Source organism: Trachurus trachurus, assembly GCF_905171665.1.
Source record: "Trachurus trachurus genome assembly, chromosome: 17".
NCBI classification, from domain to species: domain Eukaryota; kingdom Metazoa; phylum Chordata; class Actinopteri; order Carangiformes; family Carangidae; genus Trachurus; species Trachurus trachurus.
The window spans coordinates 11,741,354-11,762,834 of NC_139900.1; the positions used below are offsets into that span (position 1 = coordinate 11,741,354).

Consider the following 21,481-nt stretch of genomic DNA (forward strand, 5'->3'; position numbering starts at 1 on the left):
AAACTGTTAATTAAGGGTTTATATGGGGGTTTTATGTAGTTAACAAGGGACTTACAGTGAAGTGTTAACAATATAGGATAATTTACAGTTATTGACAGCATGTGATTTAAAGTGAAAATGAAAGGAGATAATAAGTCCCACGTGTTAGCTTGTGTATAAAATAGCTTCATAGTTGCTATTTAAACAACAAACACAGACCAGAGCCGGTTTACCAACTGGCCCTGGACCAACAGAGGCCCCCGATGCCTCAGCTTGACTATCGAGCCAGTCAACAAAAATTTGATTCATGACAAATTTAATTAAACCTGCTGACCCGAATTATATAGAGAAAACTTTTGGGTCCCTTGGGGCCCTTGAGGATGTGAGGCCCCCCAGCAGTAACACACTTTGCCCTATTCGGTAATCCAGCCATCATACTTGAACTAAGCATGCTCGGATTAACCTCTTGGTCCTATAGCAACCCCCCACTGTAGACGGATGCCTCATTATTTCCCCAGACACACCAGTACTCTAGAGCTGAACTGATAAGTTGATTGATCAATACACAAAGAGTTGATTAGTTTCCCCCCCCCCTTTTTTATGGGTGGTAAACTCATAGTTTGAGTGGTTGTTGACAGTTACTCAGACAAAATTAAAATATTTGAATAGTTAACTTGAGTGCCAAGGAATAATTGATGAGCATTTACTATTGTTGCCAGTTAATAATTAAACAATTGATTATTACAGAGCTTTTGTCAGAGCTGTTGGTAAAGCAGATAATTGCTGGTTGTAGCAATTATCTAGCCTTTATAAGGTTGAAACAATTCAACCTAGTGTTGATTTATTTGACTCTGAGGAAAAAGAAATGGAGGCAATTTAATAAAACACAATTTTACAACAAACAAAATCAATATTGAAACAATTTCTAAACTAGTTCTTCATGCTGAGTTTCTTTGTAAGATTAGGATGGATTACCCAGAGTTTATATTCTAAGAAATTGGTTAAATTGTTTATAATAACAAATGACTAATTACTTATCTAATGACTCAAATCGTCCAGACCTACATTTATATTGATCTGAGTTTTTGTGGGCCACCTGAGATAAAAAAAAAATTTGAAAATAAACATCAGTAGGCTGTATTGCTTGTTGATACTTGAAAAAAGAACCATTAAAAATAAAAAATTTAAAATAATAATCTGCAGTCGCGTCATTTCATAAAGTGTTTTTTCTCCCCCTCTTACGTGTTTCAGACTCCTACATGATGTGTAATTAGTTTACTGTACTATAATCACATCTGAGCCACGAGGGCGCGCAACAGGGCTGTGCACCCGCGCGTTCAAGTATTTGTACCCACATGCTCGTTCGCAGCAGAGCTCAGTCAGCATTTGACTCAGTGGTGGCAGCAGGGGATCCAGGATTCCACTTGTCAGTTTACTCCCCGATACCGACATCATCAAGTGCATCCCCCTCCCCTCATCTTAGAAAATGTCAAAGTTGGAACAGATCCTTGTCCTTGACCCTGCCTTCGACCTCAAATTTAAAGGTAGGTGGATTGGAAAAAAAACAACCTCTTGAATGAAGTTCGGGAGTAAACGATTTCACACTCCCTCAAGCGAATTTCGTTGCTAACTAGCCAGCTAGCATTCACCGCCATTTTAAGTTAGCCAGAGACGAGATGGGCCGCTGTTAGCCTGGCGCTGTAGTGACGTGGATAAGCCGGCGTGGCGTGCAGCTGGACGGTCTCCCGTTTTATGACAACACCTAGCAAAGCAAAGTGGTGGAAGAATGTGGGGGCAGCTGCCTGTGGGCGTAAAACGGAAAAATTATAATAAAAAAGTGATCACCAATAACGTCACTTGAACTGCAGCAGGAGCTAATGCTGTTGCTGTTTTAACTGTTTAGCAGCAGCAGCAGCAAACTGTTGTTGTTGTTTTCTTGGAAGCTCTCTCTCTGGCTGTTCCTTGAGAAAATGCCCACTGACTGCTCATCATATAACCTAACCCGGACGTTAAAAATGGAAGGAAATTATTATTTTTTTTAGCGACAAATGAAGCGTATAACTTGACACACCTCCACCACACACACACTTTGTCATGTCAAACTGTTGTAGTGACTGACATGACAAGCAAAGGGATGACAAACTTGGCCAACCAGCGTAAAACGTTGTAATGTTAACGAGCCACAGTCCCAACGTTTGGCAAACTGTCAGATATAAAACGTGTAACGTTATGTTTAACCGTCAGATATTGGAACGTTTGGGTTACTGTCAGATATCAGAATGTTTATGTTTAAACGTCAGATATTGGAACGTTCATTGTTTAACCGTCAGATATCGGAACGTTTATAGATGTAGCCTATGTTGCTAACGTTTGGTTAGCTGTGTAAATACTCAACAAAATATGTAAACGTTGTCTTTGGAGACGATGTTGTGGTGGTTGTTGTTGTTTTCTGTATGTATAGGAAGCCAAAGTGATTCAAAAATATTCGAGGGCAGCTGATAGCTGATAGCCTGGAAGTGATAAAACGGTGTTCAGCGATGTGTCATTCCTTCGTTGGCCAACTGTAGCTAGGCTAGCCTTGCTAATGCTAATGCAAAAGTTGAGGTCTTAACTAGCTACATTTCTGGTTACTCTCCATCAACAAACTGTCTTTTTTTGCACGTTACAGACCTATTATCCACCTATCATCCACCGTAGAAATACACAGATTAAGTTACTTAAAGTTTGTCACATTTATATGCTCCCAACTGTTGCTGTTGTTATTAGCTTCCCTGACCATTTCAAGTGATTGGGGGAAGGCTAACACTAAATTATGCTGATGTATGTAATCTACAAGTTCTAGTGTAGCTAGTAGCATTAAAAAAAATGCAGCTGGTCTGTTTGTGATAACCATTATTCGTTTTGACCTAGAATTCCTATTATCCACGTATCAGGACAGTAGAAACTCACAGATGAAGTTACTTTAAGTTTGTGACATTAATTTTGTAAACTCCTAACTGTTGCTGTTGTCGTCGTCGTCGTTAACTAACTGACCACTTCAAGTAATTGGGGGAAGGCTAAAACTAAATTATGCTGATGTATGTTGTCTACAAGTTTCAGTGTAGCTAGTAGCCTAAGTAGTATTTTTTTAAACAGACTATCCCAGCAGCTGGTCTATTTGTGACAGCCATTATTCATTTTGACCCAGAATTCCTCTCAGCATTTTTTTTTAATTTGTCCCAGTTAGTAATCTATGTCTGTGCTGCAGACATTATTGCCTGAAGGCACTGTTTTGTTTTTGCTGAATGTACCACTGTCTTACTTAGAAGCAGGAGTCTTACAGCCTATTGTCTTGCTGACTCTGAGAGGCTGATTGTTAGTAACCACTAGGTATGGGTGGGTACGGGACGGGCTGTAGCCTATAGCCTACTTGACAGGATTGTTACAAAGGTCACTAGTACAAATACCTGGCCCGCAGGATAGTTTCGGGTGGGGTATAGTCATTGTCATGTTTTGGTGATGAAGTGTACTCTGTGAAACTGATCTGTCACACCTTAACACACCGTTGCCCATTATGGATCCTAAACTTGGCCACAGGCTAAGAAGCAAAATAGAGTCTAAATAGGAAAAGTGTTTTTTTTTTAATCCTGACTTGAATAAACTGGTCAGGTTGGCTTGAATCAGGAGAAATGTTTAGTTCTGCCTCTGTTATTTCTCTGGCTGCATAAGATGTCAGATTTTGGGTGATGAATAGATGCGTTCTATTTGAACAGGAACGTCAGACTTTCCATGTTCCCAGTGGGAAACTTTAACTGGAATATCTCCTGAGGTCAGATTTGTGACTTGTCAAGTCTAAAGAGCCTCACCAACCTTGTCCTTACCATCCAATATGGCTGCTCTGTGCATCAATAGAAGTGAAAGCTGTCGCAATACACTGTTAGCACTTTTGTCTTATTAAAATCAGTTGCACGCAGATTCCTGTTCATCTTGAATATCTGTGTGACAAGATGCTGCAGTCACATACCTCCTAGTTCGTTATCAACCGTCGTAGCCAACATTAAGGAAGCAACACCAAGAATAATCCACAAACTTGTCCGACTGGATCATGGTCAGTGCAGGTGTGACGTCATTCTAACATCAGACCTGTGACGTAAGTGGAGTGAAAGGTGTTTGACATGCAGGCGCTAACTGAAATTGATGGTGAAAATACATGAAACCGACCGCAAACATCTGATCAAGCTCGCCTTTAGCTTGTGGAACAGGTTGCTTGAATTTTTTTAGAGGCCGCCTCAATCAGTTTGTATTGGATACATAAAGATTTTAAAGGGAGGGGTCAAGAGTTTAACCACCATATCGCATAAAAGAATGTTTGTCCTTTAACTGAACCTCAAATTGGTATTGACAGTCTGATGGCAGAGACATGGTTCATCATAATCTGATCATGAACCTCCTCATTTTACGTGATTGAAGAAATTTCTGATTACCGATCAGTCACACGGTTTACATTTTCCCTCATCATCAGATTAAACTTTTAGCCTGTTGTGTACTGGATTGGATGCAAGGCTAAATTGCAAAGTTATGACAAAGTTAATGTTAATGCTGATACACATTAATAAACCACCCCTATTGCACCGTCATCAGAAAATGTATGATATAATGTTCAAGGAATAGGAATGGCTGCCTTTTTAGAGACAACAACAGGTCAATATGTAAATCAGAATGCAAAACAGTTGCAAATATATTGGTATTTCTACTTAGTAGGAGGATAACTTTCAACTTATCCTACCAATCTCCAGAACAATTTGAATTCTCCTGGTTTTAACCACTTGTGTTTGCAGGCTTTAGTGTGAATGCAGCATGTTATGCGAAGACTTTGGTGTTTGCCCTTTTGGCTCAGACTTATTGTTTACCCGCGGTATGATCCGGCATGAAATGAAATGTGAGAGTAATCAAATCTAATCCAAACCGCTAAATTGAAAGAGAGCGGATCGTGGCGTTTGGACAGGAACACGGAGGAAAATGAAATGGTTCCTGTGTGGTCTTTCGAGAGGCAATATGAGGAGAAGGAAGAGATGACCACCGCTCCTTTACTGTCACAGAGACGGAGCTAAATCGGTCTGCATGTATCTGAGAGCTGGTCTGTTTTAGAGCCTCTGCTGGGATTCCTCCAGCAAGCTAGAGGGGGCAGCCCTCCTTTCCTTGGCTGGTATTTTTAGCGCAGGACTGGCCTGGGGGACCCTAACTCAGCACACATGCAACAAGATGAGAGAAACTGTACTAACGCTGCCTGAGCAAAGGTGGCATCTCGGAGTTAGGCAATGGATGCAGGCAATGTGGGCGTACATCCGATGCGCACAACTGCTCTTCAGTGTTTTATCTGCCTCAGTCTTGGTTTTTAGTAACGCACACAGCGTGTAAAATACACACAGAGAAGAAATCCATCTCAGTCAACCTGATTTTTGTAGTAGCATATCACAGTAAGGCTTTTTAGTCTGTGTGTCTTTGTAGAGTGTGTGTAACAGAGGAAGGTCTGATGAGTAAGCACAGTCAGTATTTTTATCTCATTAGTCTCATTTCTGGAGCAGGTGATGCTGGTATGTGTGGTGTGTTATCTAAAAAGCCCTGTTTCCTCTTTGAGGCATGTTGCATAGGTCAGGAGAAACAGCTGATAACCAACACAATACCTAATCAATGATATGGATATTGATTTCCTATGCATCAGAGCTGCTGTTAACATTATCTTCCATTTATGTTTACTAGATAAAGGATGACAATGGATAAAACGGTGCATCCTGAACAAAATCAATTACCGGTATTGTAAAGACAAAGTTCACCACCTCATAAATACTGTACAAACACACTTAAGGTATTTGGTACAGAGGTTGCTGATAAATGTGAGAGATGTGGCAAATGCAGTACCACCAGTGACGAGGTTTTTCAGGTTTCCAGGAATGTTTTGGTGACGCACCTGTGCTGAAAACAACGCCCCAGTCATCACCGTAAAGCTACATGTACATGTTAGCTTTAGCTGGGTGGAGCCGCTCCAATCTGGTCATGCACTGCTTCTTATCTCTCTGAGCACTGGTTGTTGAAGCAAGGCTGAATGTAGTGCTTTGTGAACTCCAGAGCTTAAACCAAACCAAGCTGGAAATGGTATAGAAGGTAGAAAATGTTTGAATAGTAACTCCTTTGGGCAAATCTCCACCATATAGTGTTGAATGAATAACTAAATACACTGTCTGTGTTATGGATTAAGATTTTTGTACTACTCCCAAAGGCCAGGACACAAGAGACACCTGATCATGATTTAGTACGAAAGCATTCATTTTGAAGTATCATGAAATGAGATTAAATGCGAAAAGGAATTGGAGCCTTGCTAGTTGGAGCGACCTGACCTTTTAATATTTTATAGTTGTTTTGCACAAAATTTATGATTTGGCTAACAATGGAACAAATCATTTTCCATTCATAAAAAACTTAAAATACATCTAGGGTGTTTTCCAAGGTAGAAAGGCCAGAGTATAACCTCATATCTTTTTATTAAATTTATTTATATCAGGGACCATGTACGAAATATTAATCTCAGAAGGAGGAAAAGAGGCTTTGTACTAGATTTAGCTACCAGCTAATTTACATGTCTCAGTACAAAATCAAAACCAAACTTTATTAAACTCAACCAATCCACTTCAATGCCACATAATCCAAGAATGTGCATGATGCAAATGAAAAAACGATTATTTTCTTCCAAGAGTTTGTATCGGATACATCCCATAAGAGTGTGATCCGGAAATGAGGCATAACCATAACTCACCCCCTGAAATCAGATCATCGTATCAGTGTCCAAAGGATCCATGAAACTCACGTTTTACTTATAATTTTTCCATCAAGCATTTATTTGAATCTTACAGATGGTGATGCCGGTAACATCAGTAGACCTCACCTATAGCATGGTGTGATGTGGGATCACCATGCATCATGGGACATGTTTTTTTTTTTTTTTTTTTCCAGGCTCCCAGGCTAATTGTGCTGATCAAATTTAGGGTACCTCTGACTTGGCGTCCACTTGTGTTTTCGACATGTCATGGCTCATCAAAGCTGGATGGTGCTGACCATGGTTAAGGACCTAATTTGAAGCCAGCTCTGTCACAAGATGGAGACCCAGCTATTGATCTCCTGATATATGACCTGACTGGGACAGGACCCTAATTTCCAATATGAACATGGGACATCTATATGAAATTAGCCGTCTGGGGGAAAATCTTAATTCATTCAGGTGGTTTGGCCCGATCCTCCTGGAGGACGATGCACATGTTGGGGGGGGGAAGCTTCATAGATACCAATTCTCATGAACATCTCATCATTGATAGATGAAGCCCTTGCGTCGCAGTGAATGATATGTTTAACATCCATTTTTAATATTGCAAAAGGCAACGCTTTTTAAGCACAGCTATCTCTTTTGCTCTTGACACTATGCACAGTTAGTCTTACAAATGGAAATAACTGGAATATCTGAAAAGTGCTGCTTGAGAGATAATCTTAGGCATGCTTTTTTAAACACTAGGAAAATGAATCAATTGTATAGCAGTAGATAGTAACATATCAATGTCAATGTCTAATTTCCCTTTGGGGATTAATAAATTAATTCCTATTCGTATGTTGGGGAATTCATATATGCCAATTTTAGAATATTTACAATAAAACTGGAATCCAGCTTCAAGCCAGGGAACTCACTATTCGATTAAGCTTCTTAATTATGTGGGCCTAATTGAGTTACAGCCCGACAGTATTTTTTAACTCAATCTTTCCAGCCTTCTTTTTGAACTGTGGCACCACAACACTGTAGGCCTATCTGTCTTCCAGGTGTAGCATGATGAAACATGAAATTCTTTCATTTCTGCAATCTCACTCTAGACACTAGACATGGGCCAACATTGTCTGCTCTTCTAAATGCACCCAATTCACTGAAAAATTGTGTTAAACTTGCAGATCTTTGCTGCGGCATAAAACTTTCAGCCCGGTTGTGGTGCAACTAGCCCAAGATGTTTCCTTAAATGCTAATTCAGTGCTTAATCATAGTCGAGACATACCAGTTAAAGTGAAGGACTGAACTGCTTTGTGTTTTCTTAAAGAGAAATTTGGCTTCAAGATTATTTTTTGCTGCTTTCATATTTTTATTTTCATTTTTTGGTGCAGCCAGGGACAGAGTGTTCTTGAAAACAGAAATAATAATCCACTTTGTTTTGTCCTCAGGTCCTTTCACAGATGTAGTCACCACCAACCTCAAACTGAAGAACCCTTCTGACAGGAAAGTGTGTTTCAAAGTGAAGACGACGGCGCCACGCAGGTACTGTGTACGGCCAAACAGTGGCATCATCGACCCCGGCGCAGCTGTCATCATCTCTGGTAAGTTTTTAACAACACTTTATCACTGTCCATATCTGTAAAGTTGGTGAACAAACTTTGCCTTGGTCCACAAAATTTGGCAGAAAACCTGAGAAGCAAACTGGGTCAGGGAGATGCCGCTCAATTTTGTCACAATTCAACACAACCATGTGCGAAGTCGAAGCCTCTGAATATGAAAGACCAGCAGTTCACAATCCAATGTGTCCACTGAGTTGAAACTGAGGTGTGAAAGACCCAAGCTGTGATCTGTGGAAGCAGTTTTCACCGTCCCTGTGTCGTAGTGTACATATTGAATGTGAGCTAACCTCTCCAACAGTAGGCTGTAACTGTCAACATTGGTTTTACATTATTTACAGAAGAGACATATAGACTCTGTAAAGACAAGGCTACTCAGCAAAGACGGTTATTGTAGGATTTTGCATTTTTACAATAATTAGAATAGACTTCAGAGGAAAAATCATGAATGTCAGAGACAAAACGGCTGAGAAATATATTTTGAAAGGTTATTTTCTGTATTTTATATGTACAGCAGTAATCAAGCTGTACCGTCATAAAGGCATCAGGCAAGTAAAGTAGTAGTAGTAAACAAACTTGGCTTGTCTTCTCCTTTTCCTTACTCAGGTAAGGAATTTGAGTTGAGTTAGTTTTATGTTTTCAGGTCGTCTTACCAATTCTCAAGAGTGCAATATCTCGGTAACAAAATGTCTTTTTAATTTTGGATAAAGGTTAACTTGGACTCGGGGCTAGATCAAGTATATTATTTTGGTGGTCAAAGGTGGAGGTCACATTAATCCTACAAAACATGTTTTTGGCTCTGAGAAGACATGATTGCAGGAATGGCCGGAGGAAAGTTTTCTTCGGATTTGGCACAAACATTCACTTGGACTGGAAGATGAAGTGATTAGATTTCGATAGTGAAAAGGTCAGGGTCACGACATGTTTTTTGGCCACGAGTCTTAATTAAACACAACTGCACTTGGTTGGTGGAGGCATTCAACCACGAGGTGCTAATTCTAGCTGCAGCAGTCACACAAACGCGACCACAAGGTCCTAACACATGACGTCACAGAAGTATTGGATTTAAGGTTAAATGCAGCAACACTGTACAACGGGACTGTCAATGGAGTAGCCCTTCAAGTACCCAGGGAAAATGTCTTAATTGGAGCACTGCCTTCCCCTGATTAGTGGAGATTATTTGATTGTTTGCATGTAAATATAGCTGCTGGCAAATTAGGTTTTCATTCAGCTTTTTAAGGTCAAATTAACCCCAATTCTAGCTACTGTAACTTGGTTTATGGTTCATAATGGACTCTTATTCAGGACAGTTGTCCTGCAAATTGTGTGAAGGTACTGAGCTTAAACGATTCCTTTGTTTAGAATTAGGTTCCCTCTGCAAGTTGGAGAGGATAGGAGTGGACAGGCTTTGATTTATACAGATGTAACTTTTTACATGGAGTGGGTTGAGTCGAAAAGTTTTCATTAATTCTAAATCCATGTTTGTGTATCTTTGCCTTTGCTTCAGTCTCCTAACATCATTTTTATCTTTCATTCACAGTCATGCTGCAGCCCTTTGACTATGACCCCAATGAGAAAAGTAAACACAAATTTATGGTGCAGACAATTTTTGCCCCATCAAATGTCCCTGACATGGATGCACTGGTAAGTGTTTTTTTTAATTAACTCCATGAAACTGTCTTCAACGATCATACTCTGCGTGTCAGTCATCATTGTACATTATTTGTGGTGAAAAATGAGATAACCCACAACAGCATGCATGCATATATTAGTCCATGCATAAGGCTCATTGATTTATTTTATAGCCAAAAGTTTCTTTTTACTTCTGCAAAAAGACACAGTTCATGTACAACTTGACGCTTTCAGATCAAATTTAAAATAAATAGGAAGAGGATTTAAATGGACATATCATATTCCAAATGCATCATGCGTTTGCCACTATGTTGCTGTTCACTGCTCAAAGTTCAGATTGTCTAGAATTAGAGCAAAAGCTAGATGTGACAGATGCAAGCAAACCACAGCAAGCATATTACATATGTTCTGGACATGTCCATCACTACTACATGTCTATCAGCCCTGGCAGTACATTTTTAATACTCTTTTTAAAATACTAAAGGATCCACCGCTCTCATTCCTTTTCTTGTGTTGCACCACAGGGTGCACGTCTGAGCAGTGCAACATGCCGGCCCTCTGCACTTTGTCAGCCCGGCAGCTCATACTGTTGAGAAGGAGTGACCCTTTCTCCCTCATATGTTTTCTCATTGGATCAAACAGGTTATGCAATATCTTAGGTTAGATATGATAAGATATTTCCTCCAACGGTCTGCTACTCTGAGAGTCTGTGCAATTAGGCAGCTGAATGGAGGCAGGGAGTGGTAACCCCATTATATTTGTTTCTGCCTCTTTGGCAATCATGCTAAACAACTGACTTAAATTCAGTGTGTGGGTCTGATGTGTGGGTGTTTGGGTAGTTGGCATTAGACTGAATGGAGTGTTGTATTGTTGTATTTAATACATCGTGAAAATCTTCAATAAATAAACCTTGATTAAAAAACACTGGACGCACCTACAGCGAACTACACACTGTTGTAGCATGAGCTGCTCAGTGTGTTTGAGTGAGGAGCAAAGAATATAATACATTTTCAACAGGATTTGGTATCATGCTTACATTACATACCTTTTGGTTGATTAAAATGGGCATGATCAAATGTTAATCCCATATTTGACAATACAAGTGCTCTATTAATTATATTCTAAATACAGATCAATGAAAAACAGATGTTAGAAGTTGATCTGTGACTTTGATGGGAATATTGGCATTCAATTCTTAATTCTTGTACAGATCTTTCTTGTTTTTATCTATTTAATGCACCGTCCAGGAGTTGCAATTACGTCATGCACCTGTATGATGACAATAAAGTGTTTAAATTGAATTGAATGGGCTTTATGCACAGCTCCACTACTTCCTGAAATAAGCCAGCTCCTTTATTTCCTGTGTTACATTATTGGACCAACTGATTAATCCAGGTGTGTCTGACCTCCATTCAATTCAGCTGAGGTATTTAACCAATCTGAGCCCTTGCAGAGAGCAGTTGTGGCAGAGTGTTTAATAAATTGAGATGCATTCTCCTGTCGACCACTGGAGGACAGCAAAGACTCAGTCAGGCAATAAAACACACACACTCAGACACACACAAACACATACCCTGCAGTCCTGTTCATGAACTGGCTTGTCTTGAATGAGAAGTAAAATCCAGGAAGTGTGGAAGAACAAAGGTCTGACTGGCCCTGATAAGTGAGCAGGAATCCAGCAAGGTCACTGATCTGAGTCAGATAAATTCCTTCCTTAGCGCTGCTGTACGCTTTGTGTTGTACTTTTCCTCGGCCATTAAGCAATTCTGTGCTTTTATGAGCACTTTTTATTACAAACACATTTGTCACAGTGTGTATAAAATCACATGTCTCAGAGTCAGGGAGCTGACTTTATGGAAATTTGTCATTTTAAAAATGCAGACCTAAAACCAAAAGGGGGGGGGGGGGGAAGTACACTTCAGTCAGTCTGTGGCGATTCTTTTGTAGGAAAATGTGTCTGAGGTTATAACTGCATTTAAATGAAGCTGTGCATGTTTTATGTTCATGTAATTTCTGTAGATTCAAAGCTGCATTGCGTATGAACAGTATGGAGTAGGTTGAAGTCTGTGTATGTGTGTGGATAGATTCCAGCTGTTAGCAGTTTGACTTGATGAATAACATGCCCATTTTTCATCTCCACCAGTGGAAAGATGCAAAACCCGATGATCTCATGGATTCCAAGCTGAGATGTGTCTTCGAGCTGCCTTCTGAAAACGATAAAGTGGTAAGAGGCGCCGCTGAACGTCGAAAAACGGCTCATTTCCACATAACTTTAATCGTAAACCTGAGGTTTCATTTTGTTGAATAAAATAGCATGGCTTTTCATAGAAACAAAAAACATTAGAAAACACATTCACATTCACAGCCATAATGTGAAATTAGTAGAAAGCGCCCAATTCGTCATGTGGTGTGGAGAGAAAAAAGGATATAAAAACAGAAGCTTAATCATTTTTTTTCTTTATTTTGTGCATTTCTTTGCTATTGCACTCTCTTCAATATTCTTCCTCTATCGAAAATACTTTACTGTGTCTCATATACAACTTCCTAAGAGTGAAATAATGGTGAAGTGTTTTGTATTAAGTGTTTCCAAGACAACACTTAGAATAACGTAGCCTCAAAATGACCATACAGCTGAATAAATACCTGCATATGTTAATTACATTATAAGCCTCACAAACATGGGCTTTATTACAGGGCTATTATGTTTGATGGCATTAGGTTTTAAGTCGGCTGTGGACACGGGGGCCACTGTATGAACGGGGCCCTCGCTGTAATCAGGATTTAGGATAAGCAGGGCCTCACAGTTCAGGTGAAAGTGGCACCAGGACCGGACAGATTTAGCTTCCACTCGGCAGCCACAGGGCGGATCTGTGGACCGCTGAGTCCGCGCGGTGTCTGCTCTCTGCTGTGGCACGTGTAGCATGCACGTAATCGTAATGCGCAACCGTGTAAACTGAAGCAGTTGTAATATTATATTGCTGAAATGCAGGTTGAGGTGCAAGATTTTTGTAGTGTTAAAGGAGACATGTTATGCCCCCTTCCCACAAATTAAAATAGTTCCCAGGTGTCTTAAAGACATGTCAAATCAACCACTGCTTGCCCCGCCCCACCCCTTCTTCTGGTACCAGGTAGGAGTGGTATTATGCAAATTCAAATCCTAGTTACATCACTGGAAGACAACTGAGGTAACAGCTCGTAAAACCATGTGGATTTCAACCTAGAAAGCCTGCACATTACAGATTTTTTTGGTCAATTCTCACATTTTGGGAGCCAGAAGGCAAGACAAACACCAGAGCCTTCAAAAAGGGATATTTCCATAATATGTCACCTAAAGTTTGTGTCATAGCTCTAGTATCACAAACTGTCGCACCCGCAGCCGGAAGCAGAGAAAGTGCATCAGGTGCATCAAACAAACTCACCCACTCGTCTATCAGGCAGAAAAGAAAACTGTTGAATGTGTCTGGTATAGGGTTGCACGGTATACCGGTACTAGATTGGTACCGGGGTACTAACGCATTTAAAACGGTACCATACTGCGCTTAGATGGGACCGGTACTTTCATTCTGCGCCGCGGGCAGCGGTGACGTCGCCGCGTGAAGTCGCCGCATTGTAATTTGAGCCGCGAGGAGCGAGAGAGCGAGTCACAAACGAAGCAAGGTGCTTTTTATCATTACCGTTACAGCGCCACCTGTCCATGTGCCTGTGTTTGTGTGTGTGTCTGTGTGTGTGCGCCGCGCGCGAGAGAGAGACGGCCGCCACAGCCTCGTTAATAAGTTTTGTTTTTACCGCGGATCACCACTGGCTGCATGCTCTCTCTGTCTCTCTCTCTCTCTCTCTCTCTCTCTCTGTCTCTGTCTCTCTCTCTCTCTCTCTCTCTCTCTCTCTCTCTCTCTCTCTCTCTCTCTCTCTCTCTCTCTCTCTCTCTCTCTCTCTCTCTCTCTCTCTCTGTCTCTCTCTCTCTCTCTCTCTCTGTCTCTCTCTGTGAGTGAGCACGGCGAAGCAGCGCTACGCAGAGATGAATTAACGGAACGATATTGCGTTGATGGGGGTGGGGGGAACAGAATCAATTTGGTCTACATATGGGAAACAATAGGTGTATGTTTGAGTAACATGAACATTTGTGTTTCATTCTATAAACTACTGATAACAATTTCTCCCAAAAATTACAACTGGTCAGAATAACAAAAAAAGATGCAGTGTTTTCAGACCTCAAATAATGCAAAGAAAACAAGTTGATATTCATTTTTAAACAGACCTTTTTTAATTTAGGAAGAGTTCAGATTAATATAGATGGAATGTTAATCCTGCAGCAGCAGTAACTGTTTACTGATTTCCTGTTTTATGGTCCAAAATTGTTCTATTAAAATAAAGCCAATAATGACATTTTTTGTGTTCTCTTTTTATGTGGAAAAGTACCGAAAAGTATCGAAAAGTATCGAAAAACATGTTGGTACCGATACCGGTACCAAAATGTTGGTATCGTGACAACACTAGTCTGGTACACACAGTCCTGTTCATTTATGATTGAACATCCTGACGTGTGCCTGCCTGCCTATATACTGTATAGAGTCATTTAGTCATTAAAATCACATGTATTTATAAGTTCCTTCCTCCGTTCAAGGCACAAAGGGGAAAGTATCTTTACACACCGTCTGCGTGCCGATTGTCGTCCTGCATCAACAGTACAGTTGTTGTATTTTTATTACAAAGCCCCCTGGTTCCCTCGTGCCGTCACGTTGTCTGCCCCACAGAACAAAGCCACATCAAACACGACTTCTGGAGGGATGCATTTCCTCCCTGGTCTCTTTGATCTGCCACTGTGAGCCTCTGGGCCTCGGGACAACGCTGCCTTTCTTTTGGCACCGGCTCCCGTCTCGAGGCTAACCTCCCTACTTAGCTCGGGCCACGCTGGATTTCACTTCAGCGGTTCTCTCTCTCTTTGTTGGGGCAGAATGACGTGGAGGCGACCAAAGCGGCCCCGGTGATTACCTCTGCAAAGTCCGACCCAGCAGCGGCCATGGTGCCCGCCGCCGCCTCGCTGGACGACACGGAGATGAAGAAGGTGCAGGAGAAGTGCAAGAGGCTGCAGGCCGAGATGAACAAGCTGGCCGAGGAAAACCGGCAACTAAAGGTGAGACGTGCTGAAAACTAACATTTATAATGCCCCGTACTTTACATTCAAATACTTTTTATACAAAATCAAATTAACCAGGAAACCACTTTGTTTATTTTGTTTATTTAGATCCCCATTAGTCGTCACTTTGGTGAGGACGATTCTTCCTGGGGTCCGTTTAAAGAAAACAAAAAAGTCAAAATAGTCGAACAATTAAGTCAAACAATCCCTTATAATTAGTATAACAAATAGGATGAAAGCCTTTAAAATAGCCTAGCTTATTAAAAGCGAGTAAGAAGTTGCTCAAAATATGATTTCTTTAAGCATGACATCTTTCTTGAGTCTCTTTTTGAATCTTGATTTATCATCAATACCAATAAGATAAAGAGGGAGTTGTACAGCTCAGTGAAGAGGAAGCTGATCTTTGTGGTGTGACATCACCAAACGGGCGTGTATGTGTGCAAGAGATGTATACGATGTGTTGAAGTTTTAATGACACAGAATATCACTGGTATGCAGTGAGGATGGGATGCGTCCTCTAAACTTTTTGACCCCGTTTACATACGATGATGTGACGTTATCCACAATATCTAGGAAAGCAGCAGTTTAAAAATAATAGGTGTCAACACAGTAATTATATTCAGTTCAATTTGTGCTTAATTGGATCTCAGTCTGCTAACGAGGTTGGCACAGCAGCCGGTCTGAGGTCAAAGGCTGTCGGGTTGAAAAACTGTTACTGAAGAACCAGAGTGAAGCGAAGGAGGAAAGTCATGTGAGGGGACAGACGTGGCCCGTGGCGCCCGCAGGCTTCCTGACTCGAGCTGCATTACTCATACTACAGGAAGTCTAAACTCAGATTATGAATGAACTGAAACAAAATAGACCCCACGCCACATCATATGACCACAGCCAGAAGCCAGAGTATGAATCCCTGTTCCACAGACACACAGAAGTCTGCTGTCATAGAGAGATGATCCACGATGAATAAAAAGTGATGAAAGAAATTGATTTAAAAAGTGTCTGAGAGAGAAGTTACTTTTCCACTTTCGTACAGCTGACCTGTCGCCAGGCGGAGATGTCAACAAGTCTGATTGAATTCAGATTGAAAAGCCTGAAACCCACTCACACAAACCAAGACAAGACACCTGAAATGATCGCAGCGCCTTATGAGAAGACTCACACCTGCCGTGTTGTTGTCTTTACCCAGATACAGATCACACGTTAAAGGAATAGTTCAACATTTTGGCAAATTAGCCCATTACCATAATCCCTATAGTTGTAGCAGTAGGTTCGTTACCTTTAATTGTCGGTGCAAGCAATTTTTATAACGGCGGAGCAGAGCCGCGAGCTGCTCAGAGCTACGCTACTGAGGCTCATGGGAACGTTCTGTTATTATCTCATAGCGTGGTGAATGTGCAGGTCACAATTCGTCCACGAGAGTGTTTTGGAGTTGTTGGATTGTGTATTTGAGTTTGATGAGGGAAACCAAGAAATCCCATGAGCCTCCGTAGCGTAGCTCTGAGCAGCTCACGGCTCTGCTCTGCCGTTCTTAAAACAGCTTGCAGCGATAATTAAAGGTAACAAACCTACTGCTATGACTATAGGGATTATTGCAATGGGCCAATTTGCCAAAATGTTGAACTATCCCTTTAACAGCAGGTGTAAATAGGGTCTATATGTGTCTTTGTGTCTGTGATCTATTTCATCCTAGTGTTGGATCTCCGTTCCCTCATCTAAGCATTAACATGCTTGCGACTTCACTGCATTGATCTTTTTTTCCCCCTCCCCGCTCCTCAGTCTTCATGCCCTTTCATGTGTGTTTCAGGAGGATGGCGTCAGAATGAGAAAGGTACCCCGCTCGGACCACATGACATCAAACTCAACCAGCCTCCTCGGCCGAGAAGCCACCACCTCCCTGCCCTCCCTCGTCGTTGTCATAGCAGCCATCTTCATCGGTTTCTTCCTAGGGAAGTTCATCTTGTAGACTGGGAGATGCATGCCAGCCGTATCACCCGCCCCAGCTCCGGAATAGTAAAAAAGGCCTGGAAAAAACCAACAAGTCTTTCTGTTGACTTTGCCATATCATTGGTAGTGTGGCCTACAGTGAACACATCTGTACAGCATCATTCGAAGGCGTCGCCTTTTTACAATCTCACACGGTTAGTACACACACAGATGAGAAAAGAACGGCGACAAACAAAATGATTGCTCCTCCCCTCTCCCTCTTTTTTTTGTTTTTTTTGTTCATTTTCAGTTTTTTTTTTTTGTTTTGTTTTGTTTTTTTTCCGATGGCTGGATGATACAGGTAATGTGGCGGGACAATGAAAGATGTATACTATCAGTCGACATGGAAAGGTGCGCCTAGAACGAATTGTGGGGCAAAACGAAGCAGTCAAAAAGATTAGATTTTTTTCTCTCTCTGTTGTTTTTAATAGGAATTGAATGGAACGTTAGGTGTCTTGTAAATGTTGTTTTAAATCCTTTTAAACAAAGAAAGGAAACAAACTTCCATCAAAATGACATTGCTACCTGTTGCTGGATTTCCTCTGAAGTAAATTTTGTTCGGTTTGTAATTTCTACTTCTCGTCTTGGATTGTTCCGAATGGTCAGGTCCAGCTGGGGATAAAGGTGCCTCCTCCTTGTACATTTCTATCTTTTCCTTTTCCTCACGACACCAATGCAGACTTTATATTATTATTATTATTAATATTATTACTTTATGGTTTATATTAATATTATTATTATTATTATTATACAAATCATATATTCCTTCTGAGGCAAATATTGACTGAAATAAGGTCTCCATTCTTAAAATCCTGTCCCATGGTATTAAGCATTGAAGAAATAAAAATGAAAAAATGTGGTTTTGATAGCCGTCTTTTCCTGTGTCTCTCTTCAATGATACACCTCAAAAATTAATTTCATCGTGCCATAAATTGAGCGCACATTGATTCTGTGCCACAACGACCCCCCAATCCCCCACCTTCCCTCCCTCCCTCCCTCCCTCCCCAATCAGCGTGGCGGCCAGGATCTGTAGAGGATAGCATTTGACTTTTTCGGTTGTTATTACGATTATTTGGTTTTTCAGTTATAAGTTGCCAAGAGTCACAAAAGAGAAAGGAGAAGGAAAAAAAGTGCATCTGAACGTCAGACATCTGTTTTTTTATGAGCTTGAAATGAAGTTTGTTCAGTGAACAGTTGTTTTTAATGCAGATGAATCAAGGTGGACGTTTTGATATAGTTTGGCTGGTGATACTTAATTAAATTTAGTTAAAAGTTTAGAAGGAATGCGTGTCGGTGATTTGAGCCGACACTGAGTTTTTGAGCTTGGCTGCTCTTAAAGGTAATTTCATACAGTTTTTTTTTGATGATGGCGTTCTGGTTGGAGAAAATACGCTGTGGTCATTTGGCCCTAAACATAACTCATTTCATCCTGATGAGTCAAATACAAAAAACGGGTTAAATTTTCCTTAAAAGTGAAGCCTACAATCATTTTATCAAAGCGTAAAGTTATATGATTTATACGGACTCCTTTGAGAGGGAGACGGGGGCGGGGGGCTGTTATTGATCTTTCATTTAATTGCCTTTTGGATATTTTCATGTGAATAACTGCCCCGACTTTTGGCTTACCCTAAAATCCTCACTATACTATACTGTTCAAGTACAAAACTGCTTCCAAGGTTAAAACTCAACACACTTCACTGTTTTACAGCGACACATAAAGACAGTGTTTGGGCTGTTGGAGGTCCAGCAGGTCAGCAGATGAATCATTTGTAAAAAATAAAGAGAAAAAAAACAGTGCAATTTTGGATGTAATGATAAAAAAAAAGAAAAGAAATCAAAATATAAAGTATAAATGATTTAAAACAAAAATGATCTGTTTTTCTTTCTTGTTTTAAGGCCTATCACTGTGACGATGAACTTTTATGCCGGGACACATCAAAACTCATTCATATCAGTCTGGTATCACACAACAACATCACAGTAAAAGGAGTATGAGCTGGTTACCAACATGAAAGAGTGGAGCTTTTTCAGTTTAGTCCTAAATGTTCAGTCAACTCCTTTAAAATTAAAATTGCTCCGAAGATGTATTCATTAGCCTCGTTGTTGTGGGGTCGGGTGTGAGCTGGAAACCACTGTTAAAACATTTATTCTGCAGTGTCTCTGTCATATTACAACAGTGTGATCACCCCACATGCTGGAAAAAAGCAATTTAATATTTTGTCACAGTAATTTCCTCACAGCTGCAGGAGATAAAGATGGTAAATATTAGAAAAAATATTATGTTTTTAGATTTTCTAATGCTGTATGCCACCACTATGGAGCAGAAATCCTGAAATCCCACTCTCCCTAACTGCCTCCACTCGAGCTTTTGTTTGCTTCCAAACAGATTTATTTTAATTCATTTAGCTATTTCTACTCTTTCTGTTTATTTCCCATCGAGGAGGAAGCTGATCAGCCCACCTGGGGTTCTGTCTCCTCCTGCACAGCTGTTTTTTTTTTCTTTCTTCTGTTTTTTAATATTCTCCTCCAATTTTCCTTTTTGATATTCTCTGGTGTTAATAATCAGAGCGAGCAGATCCACCAGCAGTGAACTCAGCAGGATGTCGGATCAAATAAAAGTGATACATTGGTGAGTGAAGTAGCTGTGGCAGCCTGAGAAGAGAGAAAGCAAACCCAGCAGACTGATGCTATGGTGCTATGTGGAAGGTGTTGGCAGCGTGAAGACCGGTGTTGTCTTCAGCTGCTCCCGTCGAGCTGCTCGGTGGCCTCCGACCGGCGCAGGGGGATGATTGTTCTTGGCAGCTTCCACCTGCTGCAACTCCCTCAAACATCTACTCCCTTAATCTATTAAAAAAAAACAAAAAAAAATGCTCTAAATGCTCCATTGGGTGCCATAAAATCTCATAAAGGGATTAACAGGAAAATATAGTTTTCTGGTGAACGCTGCTAAGCATTTACAGTAGGAACAGGGACAGGTTATAATAGTGTTTTTAATCCTCTACATGTCTCCAGTTACAAAGACACGTTTTACAGGATTAGAGGATGTTGTGGTGAAAGTTTTTTGTGAGCGAGAAGTTCCCAAACAGGTGACAAACATGTTCAGACTGAGGGACATCCCCGCCTGTGACCTCTGTGTGAGTGTTGATCCTCTTCCTCTTCCTCCTTCTTCCCACTGGAGGTATTTTTGAATTTATTTCCTCGGATTCAGAAACCACCTGGAGGAGCAAAGAGCACTAAATCTGTTCTTATTTCCTGTCACTGTAACACTGTGGGATTCATTGAGGCCACACATCTGGACATCTGGACAGGTAATACTGCATGCGGCCGACCGTATACTTCATTACCAGACTGTTTTGATACCGATTCAATCCAGAATTTGTGGAGGAAATGATTCAGTTTTTTGAGACGTCTGAAGGTTTCCCCCTTTCAACCAGAGGGTCACAAAGACACAATCTCAATAGGCTGTCTGTGGAGACACATGTGGTGACGTGAGGTAACTGCAGGCTTGTCCCTGAACCACTTAAAAAAAAAAAAAGCATTACAAAAAGAAAGCGCTGTTTTCCTGGTAAGATTAACTGCTGAAAATATTCTGCATGCAAACAAACAATTAAACAGATATTGGTTTGATTCGGTGGTCGGTCATTTATAAGAAATAAATGATTGTATATCAATATAAATGAGGAAAAACAAATTGCTACATTTAAAACTGATTTATTTTTTCAGAATTTATGAAAACAAAACTTCACTGTCATAATAGTTGAACCACGTACCAGTTATGGACATAAAGCACCGAATGATTCAATATTCTGGACTCATATTGTAGGATATGTGAATGTAAATCAATTGTACTTTAAAACTTTGATTATTTCATGTGGTTTTGAACCCATTTATCACAGATTTATTACCATGTTATTGGCCAGTCATAATTATAGGTAAAATATTGTTTTAATTGTCAAAACTTTCAGGCCTTCAGTTGTGGAAACTACAGATTAAAAGCCAATTTTCCACGTTCAGTTTCCTGATCTGAGCAGGACGTGATTTGGAAGCAGCTGCAGTGGAAACAGGTCAGGTGTGGAAGCGGAGAAGATGCAGCTCTGAGCCAGAGATGAACGAGTTTTTATTGTGTCCAGAGTAACAGCACGAGCTTTATGTGGAACAGACGACAGAAAACTTCTGTTCAGTTCAGGCTATATTTAAACAAACTGCTTTAACATATGTACGGTGGTTCCTTTTTCTTTTTTTTTTATACTGTAAACAGTGACTCACAAGCATATCTCCTCCAGACAAGGAGCTTATTGTCAAAGAGTTCAATGTAGAAAACGTTTCCACGCATCGAATAGGTCTTTTCTGTCGTAG

At 40.6% G+C, this 21,481-nt stretch overlaps 1 protein-coding gene across 1 annotated transcript; it reads left to right on the forward strand.

Annotated features, from left to right (window-relative positions):
- The first annotated feature begins 1,333 nt into the window (after window positions 1–1,333).
- Window positions 1,334–17,984, forward strand: LOC311001162 (vesicle-associated membrane protein-associated protein A-like). Its single transcript, XM_083992167.1, has 6 exons — window positions 1,334–1,523; window positions 8,209–8,361; window positions 9,917–10,020; window positions 12,152–12,232; window positions 14,960–15,139; window positions 16,947–17,984. The coding sequence occupies exons 1-6, from the start codon at window positions 1,466–1,468 to the stop codon at window positions 17,103–17,105; spliced, it is 735 nt and encodes a 244-aa protein (XP_083848293.1). The 5' UTR covers window positions 1,334–1,465; the 3' UTR covers window positions 17,106–17,984.
- The last annotated feature ends 3,497 nt before the right edge of the window (window positions 17,985–21,481 follow it).